Here is a 23,696-nt window from a genome sequence, read left to right on the forward strand (position 1 = left end):
CCTGTGTCTCTGCCTCTCTCTCTCTGCGTGTCTCTCATGAATAAATAAATAAAAAATCTTAAAAAAAAAATTGGGTTTTGAACCTTTAGATATCATGCAGAAGAGATTAGGACAGAAGCTTCATGCTAGAATGATAGGGCTTTGGCTTGTTTACCTTAATAGAGACCCTCCAGTGTCTTTCTCACCTGTTGATTTTTCTGGGTGATCTGTCTTAGGATCCTGCATTTCCAGTGTTGCTCAGTTGACTTCTGACAAGCCTGCTGGTGTCCACTTCCCACAAAAGCTGGCCATGAGGCTGCAGGCAGCAGCGGCTTCTCTAGCTTGACTTGGCAGCCAGCTAGAGAGGGCCTGAATCAAGGTCTTCAGAAACAGGGCTTTCTCACACCTCTTCCAGGATGTTGTCTGTCATTTGCTCTGTCATATTCCAGGATGTCTAAGCTGCCATTGGGATCCAGGAGGGAAAAGTGCTTCTCTGGTGGGAATATGCTTTATAAAGTACTGGAAGGTAGACTTGTTTCATAGTTGCACATGTGCTCTGTGACATTGCCTGGATCGCCCCAGTGTTTTACTTCAGAGAGACAGTGTCCTCGTGGCCAGTAACAATAGAGGTACCCAGTGGCTATTTATACCTGACATTCCTGAGAGTCGTGTTTGGACTCTAGGAATTTTTTGCAGTCCTTCACCAAAGCAGCTAGTCCTTAGACTCTCCTGCTCTGGGAGTGGGAGTGTGGGTCAGAGTTTGAGCCCCTCATCCATGGCTTGTCCTTGGAGGCTGGGCTGCACTGCCCTCTCTGTACCAGACTTGAGGCTTAGAATCCTCCAGGTCTTTGCCAGTTTGAGGGATTGGAGGAGTGAGTTGCTTCTAGGACCTGTGCTCTCTACAGGGGTAGAATTGGATTCGTGAGCTGTGAAAAGAGGGAAAAGCCTTCTTGGTTTCCATTTCGCTGAAAGTGAATGTGCTTCTCTGTGCCTCTTTCCGGCACCTGTCCTGCTATGGGCACGAACCGTGGACGCACTCCAGGGGTGTGTGCTCCCGTCCCGTGGACTCCCACCCTGCTGCGCTTGCTCATCTGCTCTGGGTTATGGTGTTCAAGACACTTTTTGGGTGTGTGCTCATCCTCTGCTGGCTCTGTTATCTAGGGCAAGTCACTTAACGTCCAGTCTCTTAATCTGAGAAATGATGGCTCTCACAGGGTTAATGTTGGGAAAATAAGGTCCTATCATATATAGAATGATCACAGTTGTAGGCAGTCAGTGAATATCCACCGTCGTTGCCGTCAGCCTCCTCATCGGCTGCTTCCACCTGGCACATTTGCTGCACTTCGGTCAGCTGCTTAGTGTTCAGGCCCGTGGCCCCTACGTACCATTCTCAACTCCAAAGGCTCTGAAAACTACTTTTCTTTTTTTTTTTTAAGCTACTCATCTGGCAGCAGTACCTGACATGAATAGATGCATGTAATTTATCCCACTTCTGATGTTAAGGACTGCTAAGCTCCTCCTATGTGTGACAAGAGGTGCCCCAGATCTCACTGGGGGGGGGGGGGGGGGGCAGCATAAGGACTGGTGGGAGGGGGCTGTGAGACCTTCACTGCTGGAAGAGAGTGGCTTGCGTGGGAGCTGTCCCTTTGCCGACGCAGCTGGTGGTGTACAGACCAACCTGTGGGCCTCCCTGGGAACAAGGCCACTGGCCAGGCCACCCTACAGCTGAGGATGGGCCTGAGTGTGGAGTGGCTCTGTGGGAGAAGTGGGATCGGGGTAGGGTCTTGAGGACCGACAGGCCACTGGAGCCAGGTCTCCTGTCTCCCTTTCCTCTGGAATTCAGAGCTAGTTGAATGGGATAAAGGTCCAGGGTAGCAGTGCTTCCTGAGGTGAGCACTTCAGATGCTTTGCAGTTCCTTTGAGTTTTGGCAGGCTGCTAGGAAAATAAATTGAGGGAAGGATCCACCTAGGTGTCAATACCAAAGTGGGGTGGTAGTATGGAGTGTGAGATTTTCAGCTCTCTGCAGGGACCACTGCACTGCAGAAGAAATGGTTAATGGCGAGGCTTTATTCACAGGTGGGCTGTGTTTCTTCCTGGTGTGGTTCTGTGATCTCGATAACCCCTGTGATGTTGGGGGGAGGGGTCTCTGGAGGGAGGACCCTTTGCACTGTTGTGATACATAGTCCCCACACTTCTGGGCCCTCGAGCTGAGAAGAGGAGGGGATTTTGTTAGGGATCCAAGTGTGGGAAGCAAGTAAAAGGCTGGGACTGGACTTGAGATTAATTGGCTGCAAAGGGTCTATAAGCATTAGATGCCAATTTGATCAGATAGTTTTGGGGTAAGGAATGTGTCTCCCTCATCAATGAACCATTTTTCAGCAAACTCCTGTTACTTGGAAAGATGCTTCAGGCAGCACACTACCACCCTGGTCCCTCCCACTGCCGGTCCCTGTACACTGGAGACCTCAGCAGACAGTGTCCTCCAGCAACTGGCCTGGGAGCTCCCCCACAGATCCTGGTTTGCAAGGGGCTCTGAGGCTGCTGGCCCAGAGAGCAGGACCTGTGGCTGGCTGGTTTGGTTTTGTGTTTTGCACTGCCCTTGCGTTCATCTTCCTTTTCTCTGCTTTCTTCTGAGTCACAGGGAGAGAAGCATTTGGAGCCCATTTAGAGAACTCAGAAGTCAAGGCTCCTTAGGGTGACTGTCTCATTCTGCCAGGGTTTGTTTGGTTTATTGAGCACATCCTATGTGCCAGGTCATCCTGTTAGAGGACAGCGGTGACAAGATAGTCTTGGTACCTGCCTTCCTGAGCTGTCTCAAAGTGAAGGCTCCTGAGAAATACTGCCCGTGGGAGGTGCCCCGCTGAACACAGGCCAGGGAGGGCTGTCAGAAGACTGGGGCCTGCAAATTGAATAGGTCTTAGCCAACTGGAGTAGGAAAGGAGTTTGTGTTCCTGGCAGAGGGGACAGAGTCTTCCATGTGGCTGTGTATGGCCTCTCCAGGGAAATAGAACCTGGCTGGAGGCAGGCAGGGGCCTGTGCTGAGACGTGGTGGCCGTGGAAGGGTCTTGAACCAGGACATGCTCTCAGAAGCAGGGTGTCCTCTGTTCATTTGCTGGGGCTGCCATGATGAAGTACCCAAAACTGGGGCGCTTAAAACAACAGAAACTTATTCTCTCACAGTTCTGAAGGCCAGAAGTCTGAAATCAAGGTGCTGACAGGATTGTCCTCTCTCTGAAGACTCTAGGGGAGGATCATGCCTTGTCTCTTCCAGCCTCTGGTGGCTCCCAGCTTCCTTGGCTTAAAGACACTCCAGTCACATGACCATCTCCTTCCTGTACCTCCACACTTACTCTCTCTGTGCCTGTGTCCAAATTTCCTTTTTCGTGAGGACACCAGTCCTATTGGATTAGGGCCCACCCTAATGACTTTAATTGGATCACCTCTGTAAAAGCCCTGTTTTTAAATAAAGTCGCCGCCTGAGGTCCTGGGGTTGGGACCTGAACAGATCAGCTCCGGACACCCCACATTGGGGGTCTGGCCAGGCCTGTGGCCCATCTTACCCGTCCTGTGTGCTCTCCTGCAGAACCGGGCGGTAGGTCGGCCCAAGGGGAAGCTGGGCCCAGCCTCTGCCGTGAAGTTGGCCGCCAACCGGACAACGGCGGGAGCTCGCCGGCGCCGGACGCGATGCCGCAAGTGCGAGGCCTGCCTGCGGACCGAGTGTGGAGAGTGCCACTTCTGCAAGGACATGAAGAAGTTCGGGGGCCCCGGGCGGATGAAGCAGAGCTGCATCATGCGACAGTGCATCGCGGTGAGTGTGGTGGGCATGAACTCTCCAGAGATGCCCCTGGGGGCAGAGTAGGGGTGGCCACACTGCCTTCCTCTGGAAGCACCCTGGCCCTCTCTGAAGCCAGACCCCACCTCCCTGGCTTGTCTTTCTGCTTGTTAGTCTGTCTAGTCTCTCCCTTAAAGAGAATGTTCCAGATGCAGAATCCCTTAAGTGATGCTCTCTTGTGGAGAGAAAGGGGACTGTGACCAGTGCTGTTTCAGATTTCACATTGCAGGATGTGGGGGCATACTTACTGCACCAGGCTCCTTTTTCTTCATAGGCTGTTGGGGTTACAACTCCTTCCCTCCCTGGATGACTGAGTACTTTGAAGTCTCTGCCATTAAAGATGTCAGCCTGTCCTGTCTGTGACCCCATTGCCAACATTTACGGTCCAGTTCATGATGGTTCTAGGCCCTCCCTTCCTTCCTGTCCTGCTTTCAAAGTCAGAGGTCCTGGTGGAAGGTCAGTGCCCCTCCTGAGGGGCTGCCCCAGATGAAGAGGATTGATTTATGGTGCTTAGGAGCTAGGCTACTAGAGAGCTCGGCCAGCCCCTTGGCTATCTCACTGCCCCAGCCCCGCTCCAAGACAGGGCCAGTGCACACAGGCTCTGGCAACTGGGCACAGCCCCAGGTTCAGTCCGTGCGTCTGTCCAACACACACATTGCCTTTCCGCAGGGTGCTGCTCCCAGGCCCTAAGGTCCTCCCTGTGGGAACAGTGATCTCTGCTCCTGTGGGAAAGCGGGCTGGGCAGGAGGGACAGGATTCCTGGGTGAGCTCCTCCGAAGGCTCAGCCTGGCACGGGGCACATCTTTCTCTTTGGGTGCTTTTGCTCCTCTGAGCCCAGAGTCACTTTCCCCTTCTTGCTCTGCACGTACTATGTGAGTTTTTGTTTTAGTTTAGTGATTTTTGGTTTTTGATTTTTTTATTGTCAAAAACACAACAGAATTTTAACCATTTTCAAATGTCCAGTGCAGAGTGCAGTCATATTACATATACCCCCATTGTTGTGCAAGCTGATCTCTGGAACCTTTTCATCTTGCCAAATGGAAACCCTATCTCCATCGAACAACCCCGTTTTCTCTCCCTCAGCCCCTGGCAACCACCTTTCTACTTTCTGAGGTGGCTGCTTTAGATACCTCATAGAAGTGGTGTTTCTCCTGCGACTGGCTTATTTCACTGAGCATAACCTTCTCAAGGTTCATCTGTATTGTAGCAGGGATCAGGATTTCCTTTTTTTCTTTTCTTTTTTTTTTTAATTAGTAAACTCTGTGCCCAACGTGGGGCTTAAACTCATGATCCCAAGATAAGGAGTTGCATACTCTACCAACTGACCCAGCCAGGATTTCCTTCTTTTGAAGACTGATAAGGGGCACCTGGGTGGCTCAGCGGGTTAAGCGTCTGTTTTCAGCTCAGGTCATGATCTCAGGGTCTTGGGATGGAGCCGTGCATTGGGGGCAGGCTCAGCAGGTGGCCTGTTTCTCCATCTGCCCTTCACCCCCTGCTCATATGCTTGCTCCAGTCTTTCTCAAATAAATAAAATCTTTTTTTTTTTTAAGATTTTATTTATTTATTCATGAGAGACACAGAGAGAGGCAGAGACACAGGCAGAGACAGAAGCAGGCTCCATGCAGGGAGCCCAATGTGGGACTTGATCCCAGGATCACAACCCTCGCTAGCTGAAGGCAGATGCTCAACCATTGAGCCACCCAGGCATCCCTCAAATAAATAAAATCTTAAAAAAAAAAAAGAATGAATAATATTCCACCGTTTGCATATGGTACATTTTCTTTACCTGTTCCTCTTTTGATGGACATTAGTTGCTTCCACCTCTTGGCTTTATGAATAATGATGCTGTGAACATGGGGCGGGGGGTGGTGGTGATGCCCAGCATCTCTTTGAGATCCTGTTTTGAATTATTTTGGATATATACCCAGAAGAAGAATTGCTGGATCATACGGTACCTCTACCTTTTAAAAGATTTTATTTATTTGTTTGAGAGGGATAGAGATCATATGTGTATATGTGCACATGAGTATGGGAAGAGGAGAGAATCTCAAGCAGGCTCTGTGGCAAACGTGGAACCCATCGTCTAGGGGCTTGACCTTAGGACTCTGAGATCATGACCTGAGCTGAAATCAAGAGTCGGGTGCTTACCTAACCCTAACCCAACTGAGCCACCCTGGTGCCCTAGTAGCTCTATTTTTAATTGTTTTGGGGATCGCCATACTGTTTTCCATAGAGGTTGCTCCACCTTAAATTCCCACCAGCAGTACACAAGGGTTCCATTTTCTCTACATCCTGCCAATACTTGTGATTTACTGTTTTGTTTTTTTTTTTTTTTTGATGGTGGTTACCTGAATGGATGTGAGGTGTTACTTTGATGTGGTTTTCATCTGCACTTGCCTGATGATTGCTGATGGTGAGCATCATTCAAATGTTTGCTGGCCATGGCTTCTTTGGAGAAATATCTGTTTAAGTCCTTTGCCCATTTTTAATTTGGGTTGTTTGTGTTTTTGTTGAGTTGGAGTTCTTCATGTGTTCCACATATTAGCCCCTCATCACATACACAGTTTCTAAATATTTGCTTCCATTCCATAGGCTGTCTTTTCACTCTGTGGATTGCTTCCTCTGCTGTACAGTTTTTGTTTCATTGCTTGTGTTTTTGTTACTTGTATCCAGGTCATTTCAGTGAGTTTCAGGAAATTTGGGAGTCCTCTTGAAATGTTGTCTCTAAACATGCCTATATCTATCTATCTATCTATCTATCTATCTATCTATCTATCTATATTCTTTTTTTTTTTTTCCTGGAGTGAGGGTCCACGTGACCCACTGCATTCTGTCAAGATTTGAGATGTTGTCTATAGGGACTGTTGGACTTGAGGACAGTGTCTCCTAAAAGCTGGCACAGGGCCGTGACCCAGCGCTGTCTCTTGCTCTTCAGCCTTGCTCTGCCCCTGCCCATGTTCTAGGCCCAGCTGTGGGTCCCGTCTCTGCTGTCACCTGTGCCTAGTTCAATGCCTGCCACAGTGTGACTGTTGATTGAAGGAAACCTCACTTTTGCGTGTCTTTCTCCAACCTGATGGGGCTTCTGGAACTTATAGTCAGTGTAGACTTGGCCTGACCCTCAGCATCCTTCTTAACTCTTCTAACCTTTCCACTTTGTTGTGGCTCTTCCTGCCATGGTTTACCCACCTCTGGCACATGCAAGCCACCTCTCTTCCCTTTCCAGGCCCTTCTGTCTTGATGTCCCACAATCGCTCTCCCCATGATCAGCCTTCCCTTTGCTCCTCTTTGAAAAGCTTCATCCCTTCACACTGTCCAGCTCTGTATCCCTGCTGGCTTGGGCCTGGGTTCCCCTCCTGAGTCTATGCAGTGGCTTTGCCTGTGGTTCTGCCTGCCGATTTCAGAGTCCGTCCCCTACCTTGGCCCACTCCATCATAGATCATCTTCTGGCCACCAGGTGTTCCCCCACCCAGTACCCCCAGCTCTGGGCTTCCTGTGCTCCTCTGCCCCAGGTGCTCCCCGTTGCTGAATTCCTCTGGCTCTTGCTTCTGTGTCCCTTTCCACTTGGTTTGGAGACCCTTTTTCCTTTTCCTGCTCCCTACTTCTCTCTGCCTGTAGAAGCCCAAATACCCTCTCCTGGGAGTCCTCCAGAAATCATCCACTTGCTGTTTCCCATCGCACTTGGCACATGACTTTCCCATGTCTTCCTAGGATGTCAGCATGTTCTGCCTCCAAAACAGCTCGAGGGAGCAGCTGCCTTCCTCGTTACTGTTGCCCCCCTTTGGTTGCTTGCTTCAGGCTTTAGCCGATGTTTATTATTTGTTGAACAAATGATGGCTCTTTTGCCTTGAGTATTCTATTTATTTGAACTCAAATATTTGAGCCATTTTATAGACTTTTCACTTATTAGTGGAGCATATATCTTATTTGAAGCTCTTCTAATTCAGTGTAAAAAAAAAAAAGTATGTTTCTCTGGATTCCAGGTACTGAGGTGTGTATAAGGGGAAGAGTATCCACAAGGTGTTTATAGTCTAATTCATCAGTTCTCAAACGTGGTCCTGAGAACTCCTGAAAATTATGAGTACCTGGAAGAGCTTTGTTTATATGGGTTATTTATTTTTATTACTGTATTCAAAATTAAAATGGGGAAGTTTAAAAAATACTTCGAATTCATTTGAAAAAATAAACCCACTACATGTTAACAAAAATAACATTTTTATGAGAAATAACTACATCTTCCAAAATAAAAATTAGGAAGAATGCATTGTTTTATATTTTTGTGAATCTCTTCTTTTATGTGGGTTCATTAGACAAGACCTGCGTTTTCATTTATGTGTGTGTCTGCATTCTGTCGCAATACCTTGTTTTGGAAGAACTATGTGAGGAAACTGGCTTCACTCAGATCTGTAGTTGGAAAAGGGAGAGAGGATTTTCATAGTCTTTTCAGGTAGTGGTGGATATCTCTGATACTCTGCTGGTACTCAACAGGTGACAGTTTCTTAAAGGTTAGTTGCAATGTGGAATCTGAAACTGTATCAATGAACTTTTCATAGTGTTACATTAAAATTCATTAGTCTTTCTTGCCCCTGGAAAAGTTTATTTGCTCATGCATCATGTTACAACATCATGCATTGGTTATTTGAAAAATACTGGCTCACTGAGTTATACAGATTTTCCAAATATGGGCACACAGTGTTATACAATGTAAAAAAAACGGGGGGGGGGGGGGGAGTAATAACCACATTTGTTAACACTACTACCACCAGTCTCCTGAGAGCTAAGTCTTTAAGGAAGCTGTCCAGTTCATGGTGGCTAATATAAGTTTTCCAAAATTCTAATTTCTGTTTTAAATTTTGAATTTTATCATTTATAACAAATGCTTTACATTCGTTTTTCTGGAAGTGACTGGCTCATTTCATTTTGATCTTTGAGAAATCTACCAATACTCTTTTTTTTTTTCTTTTTAATCAGTTATTCTGTCAAGTAGAATGATGTTCTATGGAGAAAATAACCAAGTCAGATCACAGCTTAGTCACGAGTGCCTTTCCTTTAGATAACCATCGTCCTTTGGTATGCAGCAATAGTGCTTTATGTGTACTTCCTATTTTGTCATACAGAATGTTCAAAGGATACGTACTAAAATAAAAAAAATTTTAAATTAAAAGGTTATATACTCTAGGGCCAAAGTTTTAATAAAATTAGTTTTTTTCTGCTTTGCCAAAGACCTTCCTTGGTGCAACCTGGTGATCTTTGTCACAAATGTGTGGCAGTGACAAACTCTGTGCTGCCCTGACCAGTGCCAGCAGTTGTACTCACCAGAGCAAATGTCAACATAGTTGGAAAAGGCAGATAACATCTTAGTGTTCCTCTGACTGTGCCTTTGACCCCGCAGACCTCCCTGTAAAGGTGGTGGGGCCTGTGCTGTGATAGCGCTGGTGACGCGCAGCCTTGTTTCCCCACCCCCACCCCATGGGTCTTTCCTCCTGTGTGATGCTGCCCGTGGCCTCCATGGTTCCAGGGCATTGCCTGGCATCGCTCACTCCTGGGCCTCCTGGCTGTATTTTTCTCCATATCCCCTGTCACAACTTACACCGTTGTTCATTTGTCTGCCTCCCTCCACTAAACTAAGCTCAGGATGGCAGAGGCTTTTTTTTTTTTTTTTTTTAAGATTTTATTTATTCATGAGAGACACACACAGAAAGGCAGAGATACAGGCCGAGGGAGAAGCAGACTCCATGCAGGGAGCCTGACGTGGGACTTGATCCTAGGTCTCTAGGTCTCTAGGATCACACCCTGGGCTGAAGCCAGTGCTAAACCGCTGAGCTATCCGGGCTGCCCGACTTTTTTTTTTTTTTTTAGATTTTATTTATTCATGAGAGACACACACACACAGAGAGAGAGGCAGAGACATAGGCAGAGGGAGAAGCAGGCTCCCTGTGGGGAGCTTCATATAGGACTCGATCCCAGGACCCCAGGATCATGACCTGAGCTAAAGGCAGATGCTCAACCACTGAGCCACCCAGGTGCCCCAGAATGGTAGAGACTTCTTTGTCTTGTTCGGTGCTGTTCCCAGCACTTAGTATCTGGCATGGAGGTGGTAGCCAGATGAGTATTTAAATGAATGAGTAGATGAACGATGGGTGGGGCTTGGGCTGGCTGGCTGCTGACTCCTGGCCTGTGACCTGCTCCCCACGGGGCCTGCCCCCTGCTGACTTGGCTGTGCTCTGTCCGGCTCTTCAGCCAGTGCTGCCCCATACCGCCGTATGCCTGGTGTGTGGCGAGGCAGGGAAGGAAGACACAGTGGAAGAGGAAGAAGGAAAGTTTAACCTCATGCTCATGGAGTGCTCCATCTGCAATGAAATCATCCACCCTGGATGCCTTAAGGTGAGCAGTCCCGGGGGGGCTCTGGCCATGTTGCTCAGCTCCCCCACTGAGGGCCTCTGGTGGTGCTGATGTCAGGGGACTGTGAACTCCCTTCCCCAGAGGACCTCTGAGTCTGTAGGGTGCTGAGGACAAGAAGGGTCTGGAGCAGCTCAGCCCTCCCCTACCATGTCTTGAAGGGAAAGAACACGTACCCGCCAACTTCCCAGCACCTCAGCCACAGACTGGAGGGAGAGACCGGATGGTTGTGTTGCTTGCTGGCATCCTGGGTTGGGGCTTCTGGGAGAACAAGGCCTGGCCAGAGGAGGACAGGTCCTGTAACAACAGGTGGTTGCGTTAGTGTTGCCAGGTCCCAAGAACCTGCTCCCTTGGTGTGCCCAGGGCAGGGCTGGCTTCTTGTGTGGACTGCTGTGCCGTTCCTGCCTGTCTTAGGCAACAGGTTCTACCTCTGAAAGGAAGAGACTGCTCTGGGCTGTCCCCAGAGAGTGTCCTCATACCTGGCACCTCCCCATCAGCGCAGGTGTCAGCCTGTGTGTATCTGTGTTTAAGCAAGATCAAAGTTGGCCTGCCCCAGATGTTACCTCCACCCTGAAATGACTCTATTCCTCGGTGGCGGTAGTGGGGGGTTTGTCCTGAGGCTCATCGTCCTGTACACACCTCCCACTCTGAAGGGAGCACTATGATTTTTTCCCCCTGCCTTTGGAAGTCAAACCTTCATGTTTTAGTTGCCTGGTTATTTCGTCTCCCGGATCAGAAGCTTTCTGAGGGCGGGGACAGCCCCTCGGAATTGCTCCCACTTAGCACCCAGTATGGTGCTACTAATGATTGAACAAAGGATGGGGTCCTTTCTGCCCTGAGCCAGCTGCTTTACCCAGGTTATCTCACTGAATTGTTGCAGAATGGTGGTGAGACAGGTACGTTGCACTTCACGATCTAGGGCACTGGCCCATGGAGATGGGGTGATTTGCCTGTGATCCCTGTGCAAAGGTGGATTTGGGACAAAGTTAGGATGTGACCCCTGGCCAGAATCCACAGCCCATCCATCTTGACCATCTCTGTTTCCTCTTGGTCAACAATGGGACAAATGACATTTGGGAGGGTGTGTTGATGTTCCTGGCAGATGTGGCATCCTCTGCCCCCTCCCCACTTGCTGACTGGCGTGTGTCCTTTGCAGATTAAGGAGTCAGAGGGCGTGGTCAACGATGAGCTTCCAAACTGCTGGGAGTGTCCAAAGTGTAACCACGCCGGCAAGACCGGGAAAGTGAGTGCCGGGCTCCAAGTCCCAGGGGTCAGCCTGGGAGGGGTGGACCTTGGCCTTGCCAGATGCAGCCTGTCCCTGCCCTGTCGAACGGTGGGGTGTTGCGGGTTCCCGGAGCGGGGCACGTTCAAAGATATACAGTTCGTTTGTTCCTTCTCTCTTTTTGGCCTACAAGCAAAAGCGTGGCCCTGGCTTTAAGTATGCCTCCAACCTGCCCGGCTCCCTGCTCAAGGAACAGAAGATGAACCGGGACAATAAGGAAGGACAGGAGCCCGCCAAGAGGCGGAGTGAGTGTGAGGAGGCGCCTCGGCGCAGGTCCGACGAGCACCCCAAGAAGGTGCCCCCGGATGGCATCCTGCGCCGAAAGTCGGACGACGTGCACTTGAGGAGGAAGCGGAAATACGAGAAGCCCCAAGAGCTGAGCGGGCGCAAGCGAGTACGACTTGGAGCGGGCAGTGTGGGTGGCCTTGGCTGGTCCTGGGGGCGGGAGCACGGGCAGAGGCGGGCACGGGCAGCGAGGACCACTCAGGGTCCTGGCCACTGGCTGCCCTGGGCAGGTCACATAAGTCCTGAGAGCCCAGCCCAAGAGAGCCCAGCGAGTCACTCCTCTTCCCACTCCTTTAGGCCTCGACGCTTCAAACGTCCCCCGGTTCCTCCTCTCACCTCTCGCCGAGGCCCCCTCTAGGCAGCAGCCTCAGTCCCTGGTGGAGATCCAGTCTCACTTACTTCCAGCAGCAGGTGCTCCCACGTTGCCCCGCCCTTCTGAGGCCCTGGGGACTCGCGAGTCCCGGGCTGCCCCCGCCTCCCCACCCCTCCCCGGCCCTCCAGCCCGTTGCCGCAGCCATTCCAAGGCATCTGTGCGCTGCAGCTCCCCAGGCCCCAGGCCCAGATCACCGGCTCGTGGTTCTGGCGTGGAGCCTGGGAAGCTGAAGCTGCCTCGGGGAAGGCCTGTGGATCTGGGAACCTCGGAGGATCCTGGCCGCTCCGCTCCGCCCACCGGCCCTTCCCGCTTCTGCCACGAGGTGGCGCCTGGTGGTCTCCGCTGGGAACCCGCAGGCCCTGCTTCCAGGACTGGCTCCCAGAGCCCAGTCGGACCCCAGTGGGCAAATTCTCATCTCAGGGTCTGCCCGAGGGTGGGAGGTCAGATGGGTGGGAACAGTTCGACCACACTCTTTTCCTTCCAACTTCTCTCTTAAAAGCCGCAGTCAGAGCCCACCGTCTTCTAGTACAGGGGAGATGGGATTCATGGGAAAGGTGATCCTCCATCCCCTACTCTAGAGACTGTGGATTCGTGGTGGGGTTGAGGATAGAGGGGACCAAATCCTGTGAACCCTGGGAACAAGCTCTGCATGCTTTTTTTCCTGTGACAGCTAAAACCTGGCAAAGAAGATAAGCTTTTCAGGAAAAAGGTACCGTCTTTCATTCTCCTGTCTGCCCCTCCCCCCATGCCTGTTCCTGGGTTCCAGGGTGGAGGGGCATGGGTGGGTGCAGCCCTGAGCCTAGGGGCTTAGCTGCCCTCACTCCCCCTCCTCCCTCAGCGGCGGTCCTGGAAGAACGCCGAGGACCGGATGGCTCTGGCCAATAAGCCTCTCCGGCGCTTCAAGCAGGAGCCGGAGGATGACCTGCCCGAGGCACCCCCCAAGGCCCGGGAGAGCGACCACTCGCGTTCCAGCTCCCCCACAGCTGGGCCCAGCACAGAGGGGGCAGAGGGCCCCGAGGAGAAGAAAAAGGTAAAGATACGTAGGAAAAGGCGGCTTCCCACCAAGGAGCTGAGCAAGGAGCTGAGCAAGGAGCTGAACCAAGAGATCCAGAAGACAGAGAACAGCCTGGCCAACGAGAACCACCAGCCCATCAAGTCAGAGCCCGAGAGTGAGAGCGAAGAGCCCAAGCGGCCTCTGGGCCTCTGCGAGCGCCCCCACCGCTTCAGCAAGGGGCTCACCGGCACCCCCCGGGAGCTGCGGCACCAGCTGGGGCCTGGCTTGCGCAGCCCACCCCGTGTCATCTCCCGGCCCCCTCCCTCCGTGTCCCCACCCAAGTGCATCCAGATGGAGCGACACGTGATTCGGCCACCCCCCATCAGCCCCCCGCCTGACTCGCTGCCCCTGGATGATGGGGCGGCCCACGTCATGCACAGGGAGGTGTGGATGGCCGTCTTCAGCTACCTCAGCCACCAAGACTTGTGTGTCTGCATGCGGGTCTGCAGGACCTGGAACCGCTGGTGAGGGGCACTGGCTCAGCTTGGATGGGGGAGGCAGCGAGGGACTGGCCTGGTGTCGGGTTCCAGGCTAAGGCTTAGACTAGACCAGGAATGGCACGTGTGTGGTATGTGTCCCCACTTCAGTCACTCATGATGACCTTTCTTTCCTTTGAAGCTCAGTCCCGCTTAACACTTCTTCTCATAGAGTTCCAGGTGGCTACAGCAATCTGGTCACACTGGTCTTGTCAGAAGTGAACCCTGTTTGATGGCCTGATTCGGCCCTTGGAAGATGAGCTCTAAGGACCAGGTGGATTCCTTGTCCTTACAGAAGTGGCCAGGTTTTAAAAGCAAGGGTTCTGGTTACTGAGCTTACCTTCAGCTGTGATATTATTTCCTAGCTTTCTGGCTTCTGCCAGGTTATTGCCTCTATAAAAGGGCAAGACATGATGTCTGCCTGGGACGTCGTTGTGAGAAGTGGCGTGTAGGGGGTGTAGTAAAGCCCCTGTAAATACTTAATGGAGAGCAGGTGCTGGCATCTTCCGTGGGCGCCTGCAGCAGAGCAAAGGTGCCCAGGTGTGGGCAGGATAAGAGTTGAGCAGAGAAGGATCGAGGGTGGAGTCGGGGAGGAGTTGCCACAGCCATGCAGGGGGATCCTTGCATGAGCCCCACGTCTGACGACGCCCCTTGTGTTGGGCCTGGCCCACAGGTGCTGCGATAAGCGGTTATGGACCTGCATCGATCTGAACCACTGCAAGTCCATCACACCCTTGATGCTGAGCGGCATCATCCGGCGGCAGCCAGTCTCCCTGGACCTCAGCTGGACCAATATCTCCAAGAAACAGCTGAGCTGGCTCATCAACCGGTTGCCTGGTGAGCACTAGGCCAGGGACCCCGGAGGTGCAGTGGTGGGAGCCAGAAAGCATCTCCTGACCTGCCACCCTCCCCCGTCCCCCAGGGCTTCGAGACTTGGTGCTGTCGGGCTGCTCGTGGATTGCAGTCTCAGCTCTCTGTAGCTCTAGCTGTCCGTTACTCCGGACCCTGGATGTCCAGTGGGTAGAAGGACTAAAGGACGCCCAGATGCGGGATCTCCTGTCCCCACCCACAGATAACAGGCCAGGTGAGTGGCCAGGCCCAGGGCGTGCCCCAGGGGGGTCAACATGGAGCTGTGTGACTGGGCCATGCCATTGGACCTGGTTTTCCCCACAGGCCCTATCCGGTGCATGTGTTCGCAAGCCTTCTCTGGTCTTAGCCCTTTTCCAGAGGATGTGGAGACTATCTCAGCTGATGTGTTCTTGGTCACCTTCAGGCTTAGAAGGGATGCATGAAAGCAGAGGCTTCTTTGCATACCCAGCAGTCTTCTGTGGGGTCTTTGCATGTGCCTGATGCTTCTCTGTTCATTTGTCCTTCATTGGCTTCAAGCCTCCATAAACATGGAGAGCAGGCAGTTGTAGCTGGGCATGGGCTCCCAAGAGGGAGCCTTCCTTCCGATGGTTGGGGGGGTCCTTGCTCACTGCCTGTAGCTTACATGGTGATCCAGAGGTGCTGTGCTGTCTCTGTTCCAACTGGCTGAGTACTGCTGGATAGAATGTGGGCTGTGTTTCTAAATGTTCAGATTTTTCCAGAATCCAGAAGTGTGAGATTTGATGTGAAATCTTTGGATGTTTAAATGTATGAACTTATTTGGGGGAAACACTCAGTGGTCAAAGAAACTCCTGTGTGATATGTGTAGCTGGTGAGTGTGACCAGATCTCTTCGGTCAGGCCAACATGCCACCTCTCTTCCTCCTGTCCTCTTAGGTCAGATGGACAATCGGAGCAAGCTCCGGAACATTGTGGAGCTTCGTCTAGCAGGCCTGGACATCACGGACGCCTCCCTGCGGCTCATCATACGCCACATGCCCCTGCTCTCCAAGCTCCACCTTAGTTACTGTAATCATGTTACTGACCAGTCCATCAACCTGCTCACCGCTGTGGGCACCACCACCCGAGACTCCTTAACTGAAATCAACCTATCAGGTCAGTCAGGGGCACCCACCCGGGGTGTACCCAGCAGAGTCTGCCAGGGACCCCAGGGGACATTTGTGGGAAAATGATCTGTGTGCCTGCTATTGGGGCAGGTGTGCACCCATAAACAAGACAGACACCCGGCCTAGGCTAAAGGAGAAACAGTAAACACAGCAGTTGCTGGATCGGTAAGAATAGCTGTCCCCAAATGGTGTTGGTAGCAGCAAGAGCACAGAGCTCTTGAGGGTCCCAGCTCAAGTCTCCCCTCGTGGGCTTGTCTGACGCTGGAGTTGCCCTGTGAGGGGCCCAGATGGGCCTGAGTGTTGTGGTGACTGTTCCCTGCAAGCAACCCTGTATGTGCTGAGCAGTCCTGGCACATCCTCCTCCTGCAGTGCCATCCACGACATGCTTCCCCGGGTGGAAACTGCTTTTGCATTTGCTTTTCCATGGTCATCCTTTCGTCTTCGTACGTAGAGATCTCTGCAGTCCTGTTAAGACCTCTGCCGTACAGGAAGGCAAACCTCTATAACCCAGTCTCTTTTATTGATCTCTTTTCTAAAAGTTTTCCCTTGCCATCAGTATAACTAGTTAATGTAAAAATAAGTCTGTGGCACAAAATAGGCGACAGTTGACATGCTTCAGGATCCATGAACTTGAAGGATCTGGTCTAGTGACAAAATGAAGTCACAATTGTCTAGCTCTTGTTATTCAGGCTGAATTTTACCATAGAATATTTATTTGGTGCTCAAGGCACCCTTCTCTTCCCCCAATTCTCACCAACACCCCCCACACAACCACCTTAAAATCTTCTGGTGTCGCCTCTGTACTTCCACACAGCAAGCCTCTGTTGCTATTTCTTGATTTTCTTTTTCCACTTGGGCATTCTGTATTTATTAGCTTGCTGTGGACTAGAGGATTACTACTCTTACGTCTTCTCCCCCCAGTTGTTTTTTTGTTTTGTTTTTGTTTTTAAGATTTTATTTACTTGACAGCACAAGCAGGGGCTGTGGCAGGCAGAGGGAGAAGCTGAGCAGGGAGCCCAATGCAGAGCTCAATCCCAGGACCCTGACATAAAGGCAGACAACCAACTGAGCCCCCCAGGCACCCCTCCCCCCTTATCTTTTCAATTCATAGTTAAGTCTACTGTCCACTGTTGAGCTAAATAAATAGTGTATTATATTTCCCTTATTGCACACCTTTTTTTTTTTTTCCTGGAATTAATAATAATTGCCTCTTTTTTGTTTAGTCTCTAAGGAGATTCTGCAACAGACTTGAATTACTGTTCTATCCCCACACAAACCCCTCTGGCCTGACAAGTTTTTGTAGGAGCCCTCCATTCTGGCCAGCCTTCCTCCCAGTTTCCACTATCATCGGAGAAATCTTCTTGGTGTGTGTCTTGTGTAGGGTCCCCACTGTCCTTGATCTCACATTCTTTTCTTGCCTCTGATTTCACAGAGGACATTTAGACTTTGTCCAAAAACTTTTCTTTTCCCTCGCATTTAATTGAGAGCTTAACTGGCTCTGGGAACCATGTTGTTTCAGAAAGTGGGAGGTGTTGCTCCTTTTTCTTTGCCTTCTAGTCCAATCGGAACCATTTGATTCTTCATCTTTCAGTGAATATTTTCTCTAATCAGAAGTTTGTTAGGACATTTTCTTTGTTTCTAGTTTTCTCTCATTTTTGATGAGCCTTGGTTTGAATCTTTTTTTTCCACCCACATTCATATGAGCCCTTTCAGTCTAGAAACAAATGTCCTGGGGGATCCTTGGGTGGCTCAGCAGTTTGGCACCTGCCTTCGGCCTGGGGTGTGGTTCTGGGGTCCCAGGATTGAGTCCCACATTGGCTCCCTGCGTGGGGACTGCTTCTCCCTCTGTGTTTCTGCCTCTTGCTCTGAGTCTCTCATGAATAAATAAAATAAAAATAAAATCTTAAAAAAGAAAAAGAAACAAATGTCCTTTAGCTCTGGGAAATTTCCTTGAATTATTTAATTTCCTTTTTTTCTGTTTTGTATTTACTAGTGCTCCTTTTTTTTCTTTTTTCCTCCTGTTTTCCACCTTTGTGTCATCTTTTGTCTCACTTTTCTGGGAGTTTTATTCCACCTTACCACACAATTCATACAGTGGTTTTGTTTTGTTTAGATTCATCTAGAGCAAGCAGGGGGAGCAGCAGAGGGAGAGAGACAAGCAGACTCCTCCCCACTGAGCATTTAAATTAAATCCTGGAATGTTCAAAGATTTTTGACACGGTGCCACAACCACGTAGTGGGTAAAAGATATTAACTCAAAATTATTTAGACCTAAACATCGGAGCTAAAACTATGAAACTCTTAGAAGGAAATGGGAAAGTCTTTATGACTTTGAATTTGTGTTTTTTTTTTTTTTTTTTAATTTTTAAGATTTTATTAGACACAGAGAAGCGAGAGAACACAGGCAGGGGAAGCAGAGGGAGAGGGAAAGGTAGACTCCTGTGCAGGAGTCTGATGTGGGGCTTGATCCAGGACCCTGGGACCATGACCTGAGCCAAAGATAGATGCTCACCCAACTCAGAAGCACCCCCCCCCTTTTTTTTTTAAAGATTTTATTTATTCATGAGAGAGAGAGGCGAGACACAGGCTCCATTCAGGGAGCCCAACATCGGGCTCGATCTCAGGACCCTGGGATCATAACTGGAACTGAAGGCAGATACTTAGCGACACAAGGCGGCCCTGAATTTGTCAATGGTTTCTTAAATACAACACCAAAAGAAAACAACAAAAAGACTGAACTAAATCAAAGTTAAAAAGATTTGGCCAGGACACCTGGGTGGCTCAGTGGTTGAGTGCCTTCAGCTCAGGGTGTGATCCTGGGGTCCCACGATCAGGATGCAGTCCCACACTGGGCTCCCCACAGGAACCCTGCTTCTTTTCCTGCCTATGTCTCTGTCTCTCTTGAATAAGTAAAATCTTAAAAAAAAAAAAAAAAAACAAAAAAAAAACAACACATTTGTGCCAAAGACATTAATCAAGGGAGTAGAAACACAAAACACATTTGCTAATCAATTGTAGTCTCTTGGTCTATATGACCTTAATGCCAGTAATACATGCTGTGGCTTTGTAGTGAGTTTTGAAGTCCTAAGTGTGAGTCCTCCGATTTTGTTTTCTAGACCTAGCTTTGGCAATTCAGGATCTCTTCTACTTCTACATGAATCTTAGGATGGATATTTCTATTTCTGCCAAAAAAAAAAAAAAAAAGCTATTGGTATTTTATAGCAACCATGTTGAATCTGTAGATTGCTTTTTGAGTAGTCAATGACATTTTAACACTATTAAGTCTTCCCTGAATGTGGGATAGCTCTCCATTCCGTATCTTTAAATTCTCGCAGCACTTTTTTTTAGTTTTCAGTGTACAAGGTCATGTCACTTTGTTGATTAAACTTATTCCTAAGTATTTTATTATTTCTGATACTACTGCAGGTGGAATTAATTTTCTGATTGTTCTTTGCTAGTATATAAAAATGCAACTGATTTTTGTGTGTTTGTTTTCTATTCTGACCTTATTTACTTCTTTATGCCACCTCCAAACCTGGGACTAGGGTAAAACAGGCCTAGTGTCAACCTCATGAGTCTTACAGTTTGCCTGCACTGTTTTCATTCCCACTCACCTGAGTGAAAAAAAAAAAAGTGCAGATACTAGTGATGACAAACAGAGGCCTCAGGCTGAATGTCACTGATGAGGGAATTTGGCCTAGAGGAGGGAACGCTGAGCCTCAGTTGGATGCTAACTGGCCTTGAAGCCAGTCGACTATGGATTTAGTTCCAAAACTGGGTATGGCAAAGTACATGTTGAGTATGTGGTAGAAGAGGATGTCTGTAAGTGAGAGCATGATGGATTCTGAATTCTGGCTTCACTTGCTGTAGCCAGAATCTTGCCAGCCCCTTGTAGCACCTTGGTCTTCTGCGTGGATTTCCAGCAAACATTTAATAAGGGGACGCACAGGCATGCTGTGCCTCGCTTGAAAGCACTGGTGCCCACATGAGGGAAAAGGATCCCAAGATGACCATACAGATGTTCTCACCTCACCGTTTGCTTCCCACTGATCTGAAGAGAGTAAGCAGATAAGTGCACAATACGTTGATCAGGAGGTATTTATCAACAATAAACTAGGTGGGAAAAGCAAGGTATTTAATATATTGTGTGATCCTATCTTTGTTAACATAGACAGGAGACCTATTTATGTGAGAATATAAACATATAAAGAGGCAAGGGTAAGCTTCTAAGTGATTTCACTTGGAAGTCTGAAGGCTTTTCAGGCATACATTAACCTTTATAACTGGTAGATGGAAGCATTCCCAATTTAAAGAGAGCCTTCCAGCAGGTACGGTTTTCCCTAGGGCACCAGGGGCTGGAATATGCCCCAGGGGCCTGGCATGTTCTTCCTTGCTCTGAGCTGGGGTTTTGGGGGAGGGGGGCTTTCAGCCTCTACAGTTCCTGCACCTCACATGGTCTCCTCCTCCCTGCAGACTGCAATAAGGTTACTGACCAGTGCCTGTCCTTCTTCAAACGCTGTGGAAATATCTGTCATATTGACCTGAGGTACTGCAAGCAAGTTACCAAGGAAGGCTGTGAGCAGTTCATAGCTGAAATGTCTGTGAGCGTCCAGTTTGGGCAAGTGGAAGAAAAACTCCTGCAGAAGCTGAGTTAGTCCAAGGACAAGTATGTAAATAAGGGGTGGGTGGGGGAGGGGTCATGGCTGGGGAGGGGAAACAACTTTACAAAAATTAGGGCTTTTATTTTCAAATTGGAACTTGAAGCGACAGACCACACGATTCCATTTTGCAAGACTTGCAGAGGGAGAAACCATTCTCCCACATGTTCGGGGGATGAGTGAACCGGACACTTCCCTTTGGTCTCTGAATTAGAACTGCACTGCTTTCTGGACCATTTCTAAGGCGGCCTTTACCAAGAAGACATTCCTGCTGGAGAGAAAGATGGACTTTGAAGAAATTCTCTTACTAAAGCATGAGCTTAGAAGTTTTTGTTGGTGGTGGTGTTTTTGTTTTGGACACCTCATTCCTTGCTACTCCAGGGGTTGGTGTCAACATACAGTGGACCACACACCACATCTGCTGCCGTCGTGATATTTTTTGTTTGTTTGGTTTTGTTACATCTTACATTATGCAGAAATATTTTTGTACAAATTGTTTAAAAGTTATTTATGCAAGGTTTGAATGCATACCTGTGTTTTTATTGTTTTGAGATTGCCAACTTCCCTGGTTTCCTTAAGGTAGGAGAGAACTTAACCTGTATTTCATCGTCACAAATAATCCATCTACACATGTGCCCAGATATGGCAAAGCAGGTGAAGACCTTCCAATTAAAAGCATGTTTAACTGGAAGCTGAGAGCCTGCTTTGTCCGTCAAGAATTACATAAGCATGTGGATATATGTTATAGTCGAAGTAAGACACTCTGCCAAGTTTCCTCTGTATAGAATTTACCCATTTCTCAAAATTTAAAAATTCAGACTTCAGCCTTTGCACTCAGGAGGGTTTTGCGCCAGCATGAGCTCTTGTACTCTACACAGATCTAATTTATACAGTGGGTCAAGAAGTAGAATAAATGATCCAACATAGCCTTTCTTTTCCTTTTTTCTCTCCTTTGAAGTGAGTTGAGTTCTCGTTCAAGGTTTATAACATGGCTATTTCCTAGTTGTAAAGTTATGCCTTCATAAGTGCCATTGTTGTAAGGTGGTGTTTTCCTAGACTTTTCCCTGACGCGGTTTTACCTTTGTTGAATTTGTATAAACAATTGTACAAAAAAAAAGCACTCTTGGCCTTGGAGAGTTTTTGTTCTAGGAGTGGATTAGAAATTTGAGAAGTCCAGGGATCCCTGGGTGGTGCAGCGGTTTACCGCCTGCCTTTGGCCCAGGGCGCAATCCTGGAGACCCGGGATCAAATCCCACGTCAGGCTCCCAGTGCATGGAGCCTGCTTCTCTCTCTGCCTATGTCTGCCTCTCTCTCTCTCTCTCTGACTATCATAAATAAAAATAAAAAAATAAAAAAATAAAAAGAAATTTGAGAAGTCCAGAAGCCGTAGTCTCAACATTGGTATAAAGAACATCTCTTACTCATCAGAGCAATGCAGCGGCCCCATGGTACACGGCGTCCCGTCTTCACAGAGCACGGTTACTTAAGGGAGAAGTAGTTAGTGGGAGAGTGGCGCCACCCCTCTAGCCATGAGTGGGGATTTGGTACAAACCACCTCAAGGGGCGAGGTAGCTTACCTGAGTGGGTGCCTCTGACCACAGCTGTATGAAATACCTTCCGTGGTCACTTGGTGTTGCCACTGCCACAGGGGAGCGGGCAGGGGATGTCTTGTTTCCTCAACCTCTCCCTGGAGGCAGCTCCTGGAGGCTGCATGCTGCACACGGGAGTCTTGGGCCGGGGCAGCTGGAGGCAGTTGGTTGTGAGGTGATGTCTCCAGCTGGTAGACACAGAAACTGGGGAGAAGTCATTTTAGATCACAGAATTTTTTAACAATAGGGTACTGCAACCTTATACTCCCATATAGAAAGGACTGCTTTAGTGAAGCTGAAAATGGGAGAAGCTAATCCACCTTCCTCTTTTTTTTTTTGCCATGAAATGGTTTTAGATCCTGCCCAGCCAGTCTCATGCATCCTATTAGTTTAAACCCAGAGATCCTTTGACTCAAATTGGAGACATATGCAGCTGTTGTACCCCAGAATTTAACTCAGGAGATACACTTTACAAAGGTAAGATTAGTTTAAAAAAAGAACCCATAAAGATTTTATTAGAGAGCAAGAGCATGAGCCAAAAGGGGGGATCGCAGAGAGGGAGAAGCAGACCTCTCATTGAGCAGGAAGCCTGTTGCAGGGCTCGATCCCAAGACCCCGAGATCACAACCTGAGCTGAAGGCAGATACTTAACTGAATGAGCCATCCAGGGGCCCCAACAACTATGGTTTATTTATAAAAATGCGGCTTACCTTTGTAAGCCTGTTCATCGTGGAGCGCCCCCCCAGACACCAGCCTGAGCTCTTTGAACTTTCAAATAAGCCTTACCCTGGAGACGCCTGGGTGGCTTAGTGGTTGAGCACCTACCCCTGGCTCAGGGTGTGATCCACGGTCTGTGGATCGAGTCCCACATCGGGCTCCCTGCCTGGAGCGTGCTTCTCCCTCTGCCTACATCTCTGCCTTTCTCTCTTTCTTTCATGAATGAATGGATAGAATATTTAAAAAAAAAAAAAAAAAAAAAAAAAAAAAAGGCCTTACCCTGATGTCCACTAAAGGCCTCCTCTTCTTTAGGAATTGCTTTAAGGATAACAATGCTCTCCAGGTGAACTCCTGGGGTCAGAGGGCCTTGTTACTCCTGTAACGTTTCCAGGAGTACACAGGTCTGCCAAGAGGAGGCGGAGAGGGCTTCGAGGACCGGGGAGCCAAAGCTACTATAGGGACACGCCTCATATGCAATCCTATGCGACCATTGCAGGTCAGTGGCCTGCCTCAAACCTGGAGTGTGGTTGCATAGGAGTTCCCCCGCATGTACTGAACAAACCAATCAAGGTTATACACCAGTACAGTTTATACACAGACCTGTCATTTTTAAAAATGAGGTGTAGATGAGGCCATCCTGAGCTAAATGCTTGCAGGTAGTTGCTCTGAGTCCACAGACCATAACTGATGAAGCAAAAAAAAGGACCATAAACCAGAGGCTGTGCTTTTTCGATTAGATCACAGCTTCCTAACCCAGAAAAGCTCCATCCCGGCTTCCTCTAGGGAACTGAGGCTTCCAAAGGATAAACACCATGGCACATCCAAAGCATCAGATGCCAGAGGATATGAGGATAGGGGTGAGGAACAGCATTGTATTCCACTGTACACCTTCAGAGTCTTACCTATATATTACCTATTCAAAAAATCAAAAGCAGCAGAGCATGCCACTAGAAAATGCACATTGCAGGGGAAATGTCTGCCCTCTTCCAAACCAGTTAGTACCTTTGGTTATTTGGTTATTTTAGTCATCAAACCTCTCAGGCTAAAAATTTCTTTTGGCT

The 23,696-nt window shown here is 49.0% G+C and overlaps 1 protein-coding gene across 16 annotated transcripts in view; it reads left to right on the forward strand.

Moving 5' to 3' along the window:
- KDM2B (lysine demethylase 2B) overlaps positions 1-21,712 on the forward strand; it is a 118,890-nt gene extending 97,178 nt beyond the window's left edge. For 9 of the 16 annotated variants that reach the window (XM_026018762.2, XM_072722795.1, XM_026018764.2 and 6 more), the window contains 11 exons: positions 3,564-3,788; positions 10,050-10,193; positions 11,365-11,451; positions 11,624-11,884; positions 12,073-12,186; positions 12,819-12,857; positions 12,987-13,666; positions 14,352-14,515; positions 14,601-14,762; positions 15,442-15,660; positions 20,145-21,712. In XM_026018762.2, coding sequence (XP_025874547.1) covers positions 3,564-3,788; positions 10,050-10,193; positions 11,365-11,451; positions 11,624-11,884; positions 12,073-12,186; positions 12,819-12,857; positions 12,987-13,666; positions 14,352-14,515; positions 14,601-14,762; positions 15,442-15,660; positions 20,145-20,326 — 2,277 coding nt within the window. In that variant the 3' untranslated portion in view covers positions 20,327-21,712. The remainder of the gene's footprint in view (positions 1-3,563; positions 3,789-10,049; positions 10,194-11,364; positions 11,452-11,623; positions 11,885-12,072; positions 12,187-12,818; positions 12,858-12,986; positions 13,667-14,351; positions 14,516-14,600; positions 14,763-15,441; positions 15,661-20,144) is intronic. The other 7 variants (XM_026018766.2, XM_072722798.1, XM_072722796.1 and 4 more) reach the window with 1 other exon arrangement.
- The last annotated feature ends 1,984 nt before the right edge of the window (positions 21,713-23,696 follow it).

The sequence above is a fragment of the Vulpes vulpes genome, chromosome 10 (assembly GCF_048418805.1).
Source record: "Vulpes vulpes isolate BD-2025 chromosome 10, VulVul3, whole genome shotgun sequence".
Lineage (NCBI taxonomy): Eukaryota > Metazoa > Chordata > Mammalia > Carnivora > Canidae > Vulpes > Vulpes vulpes.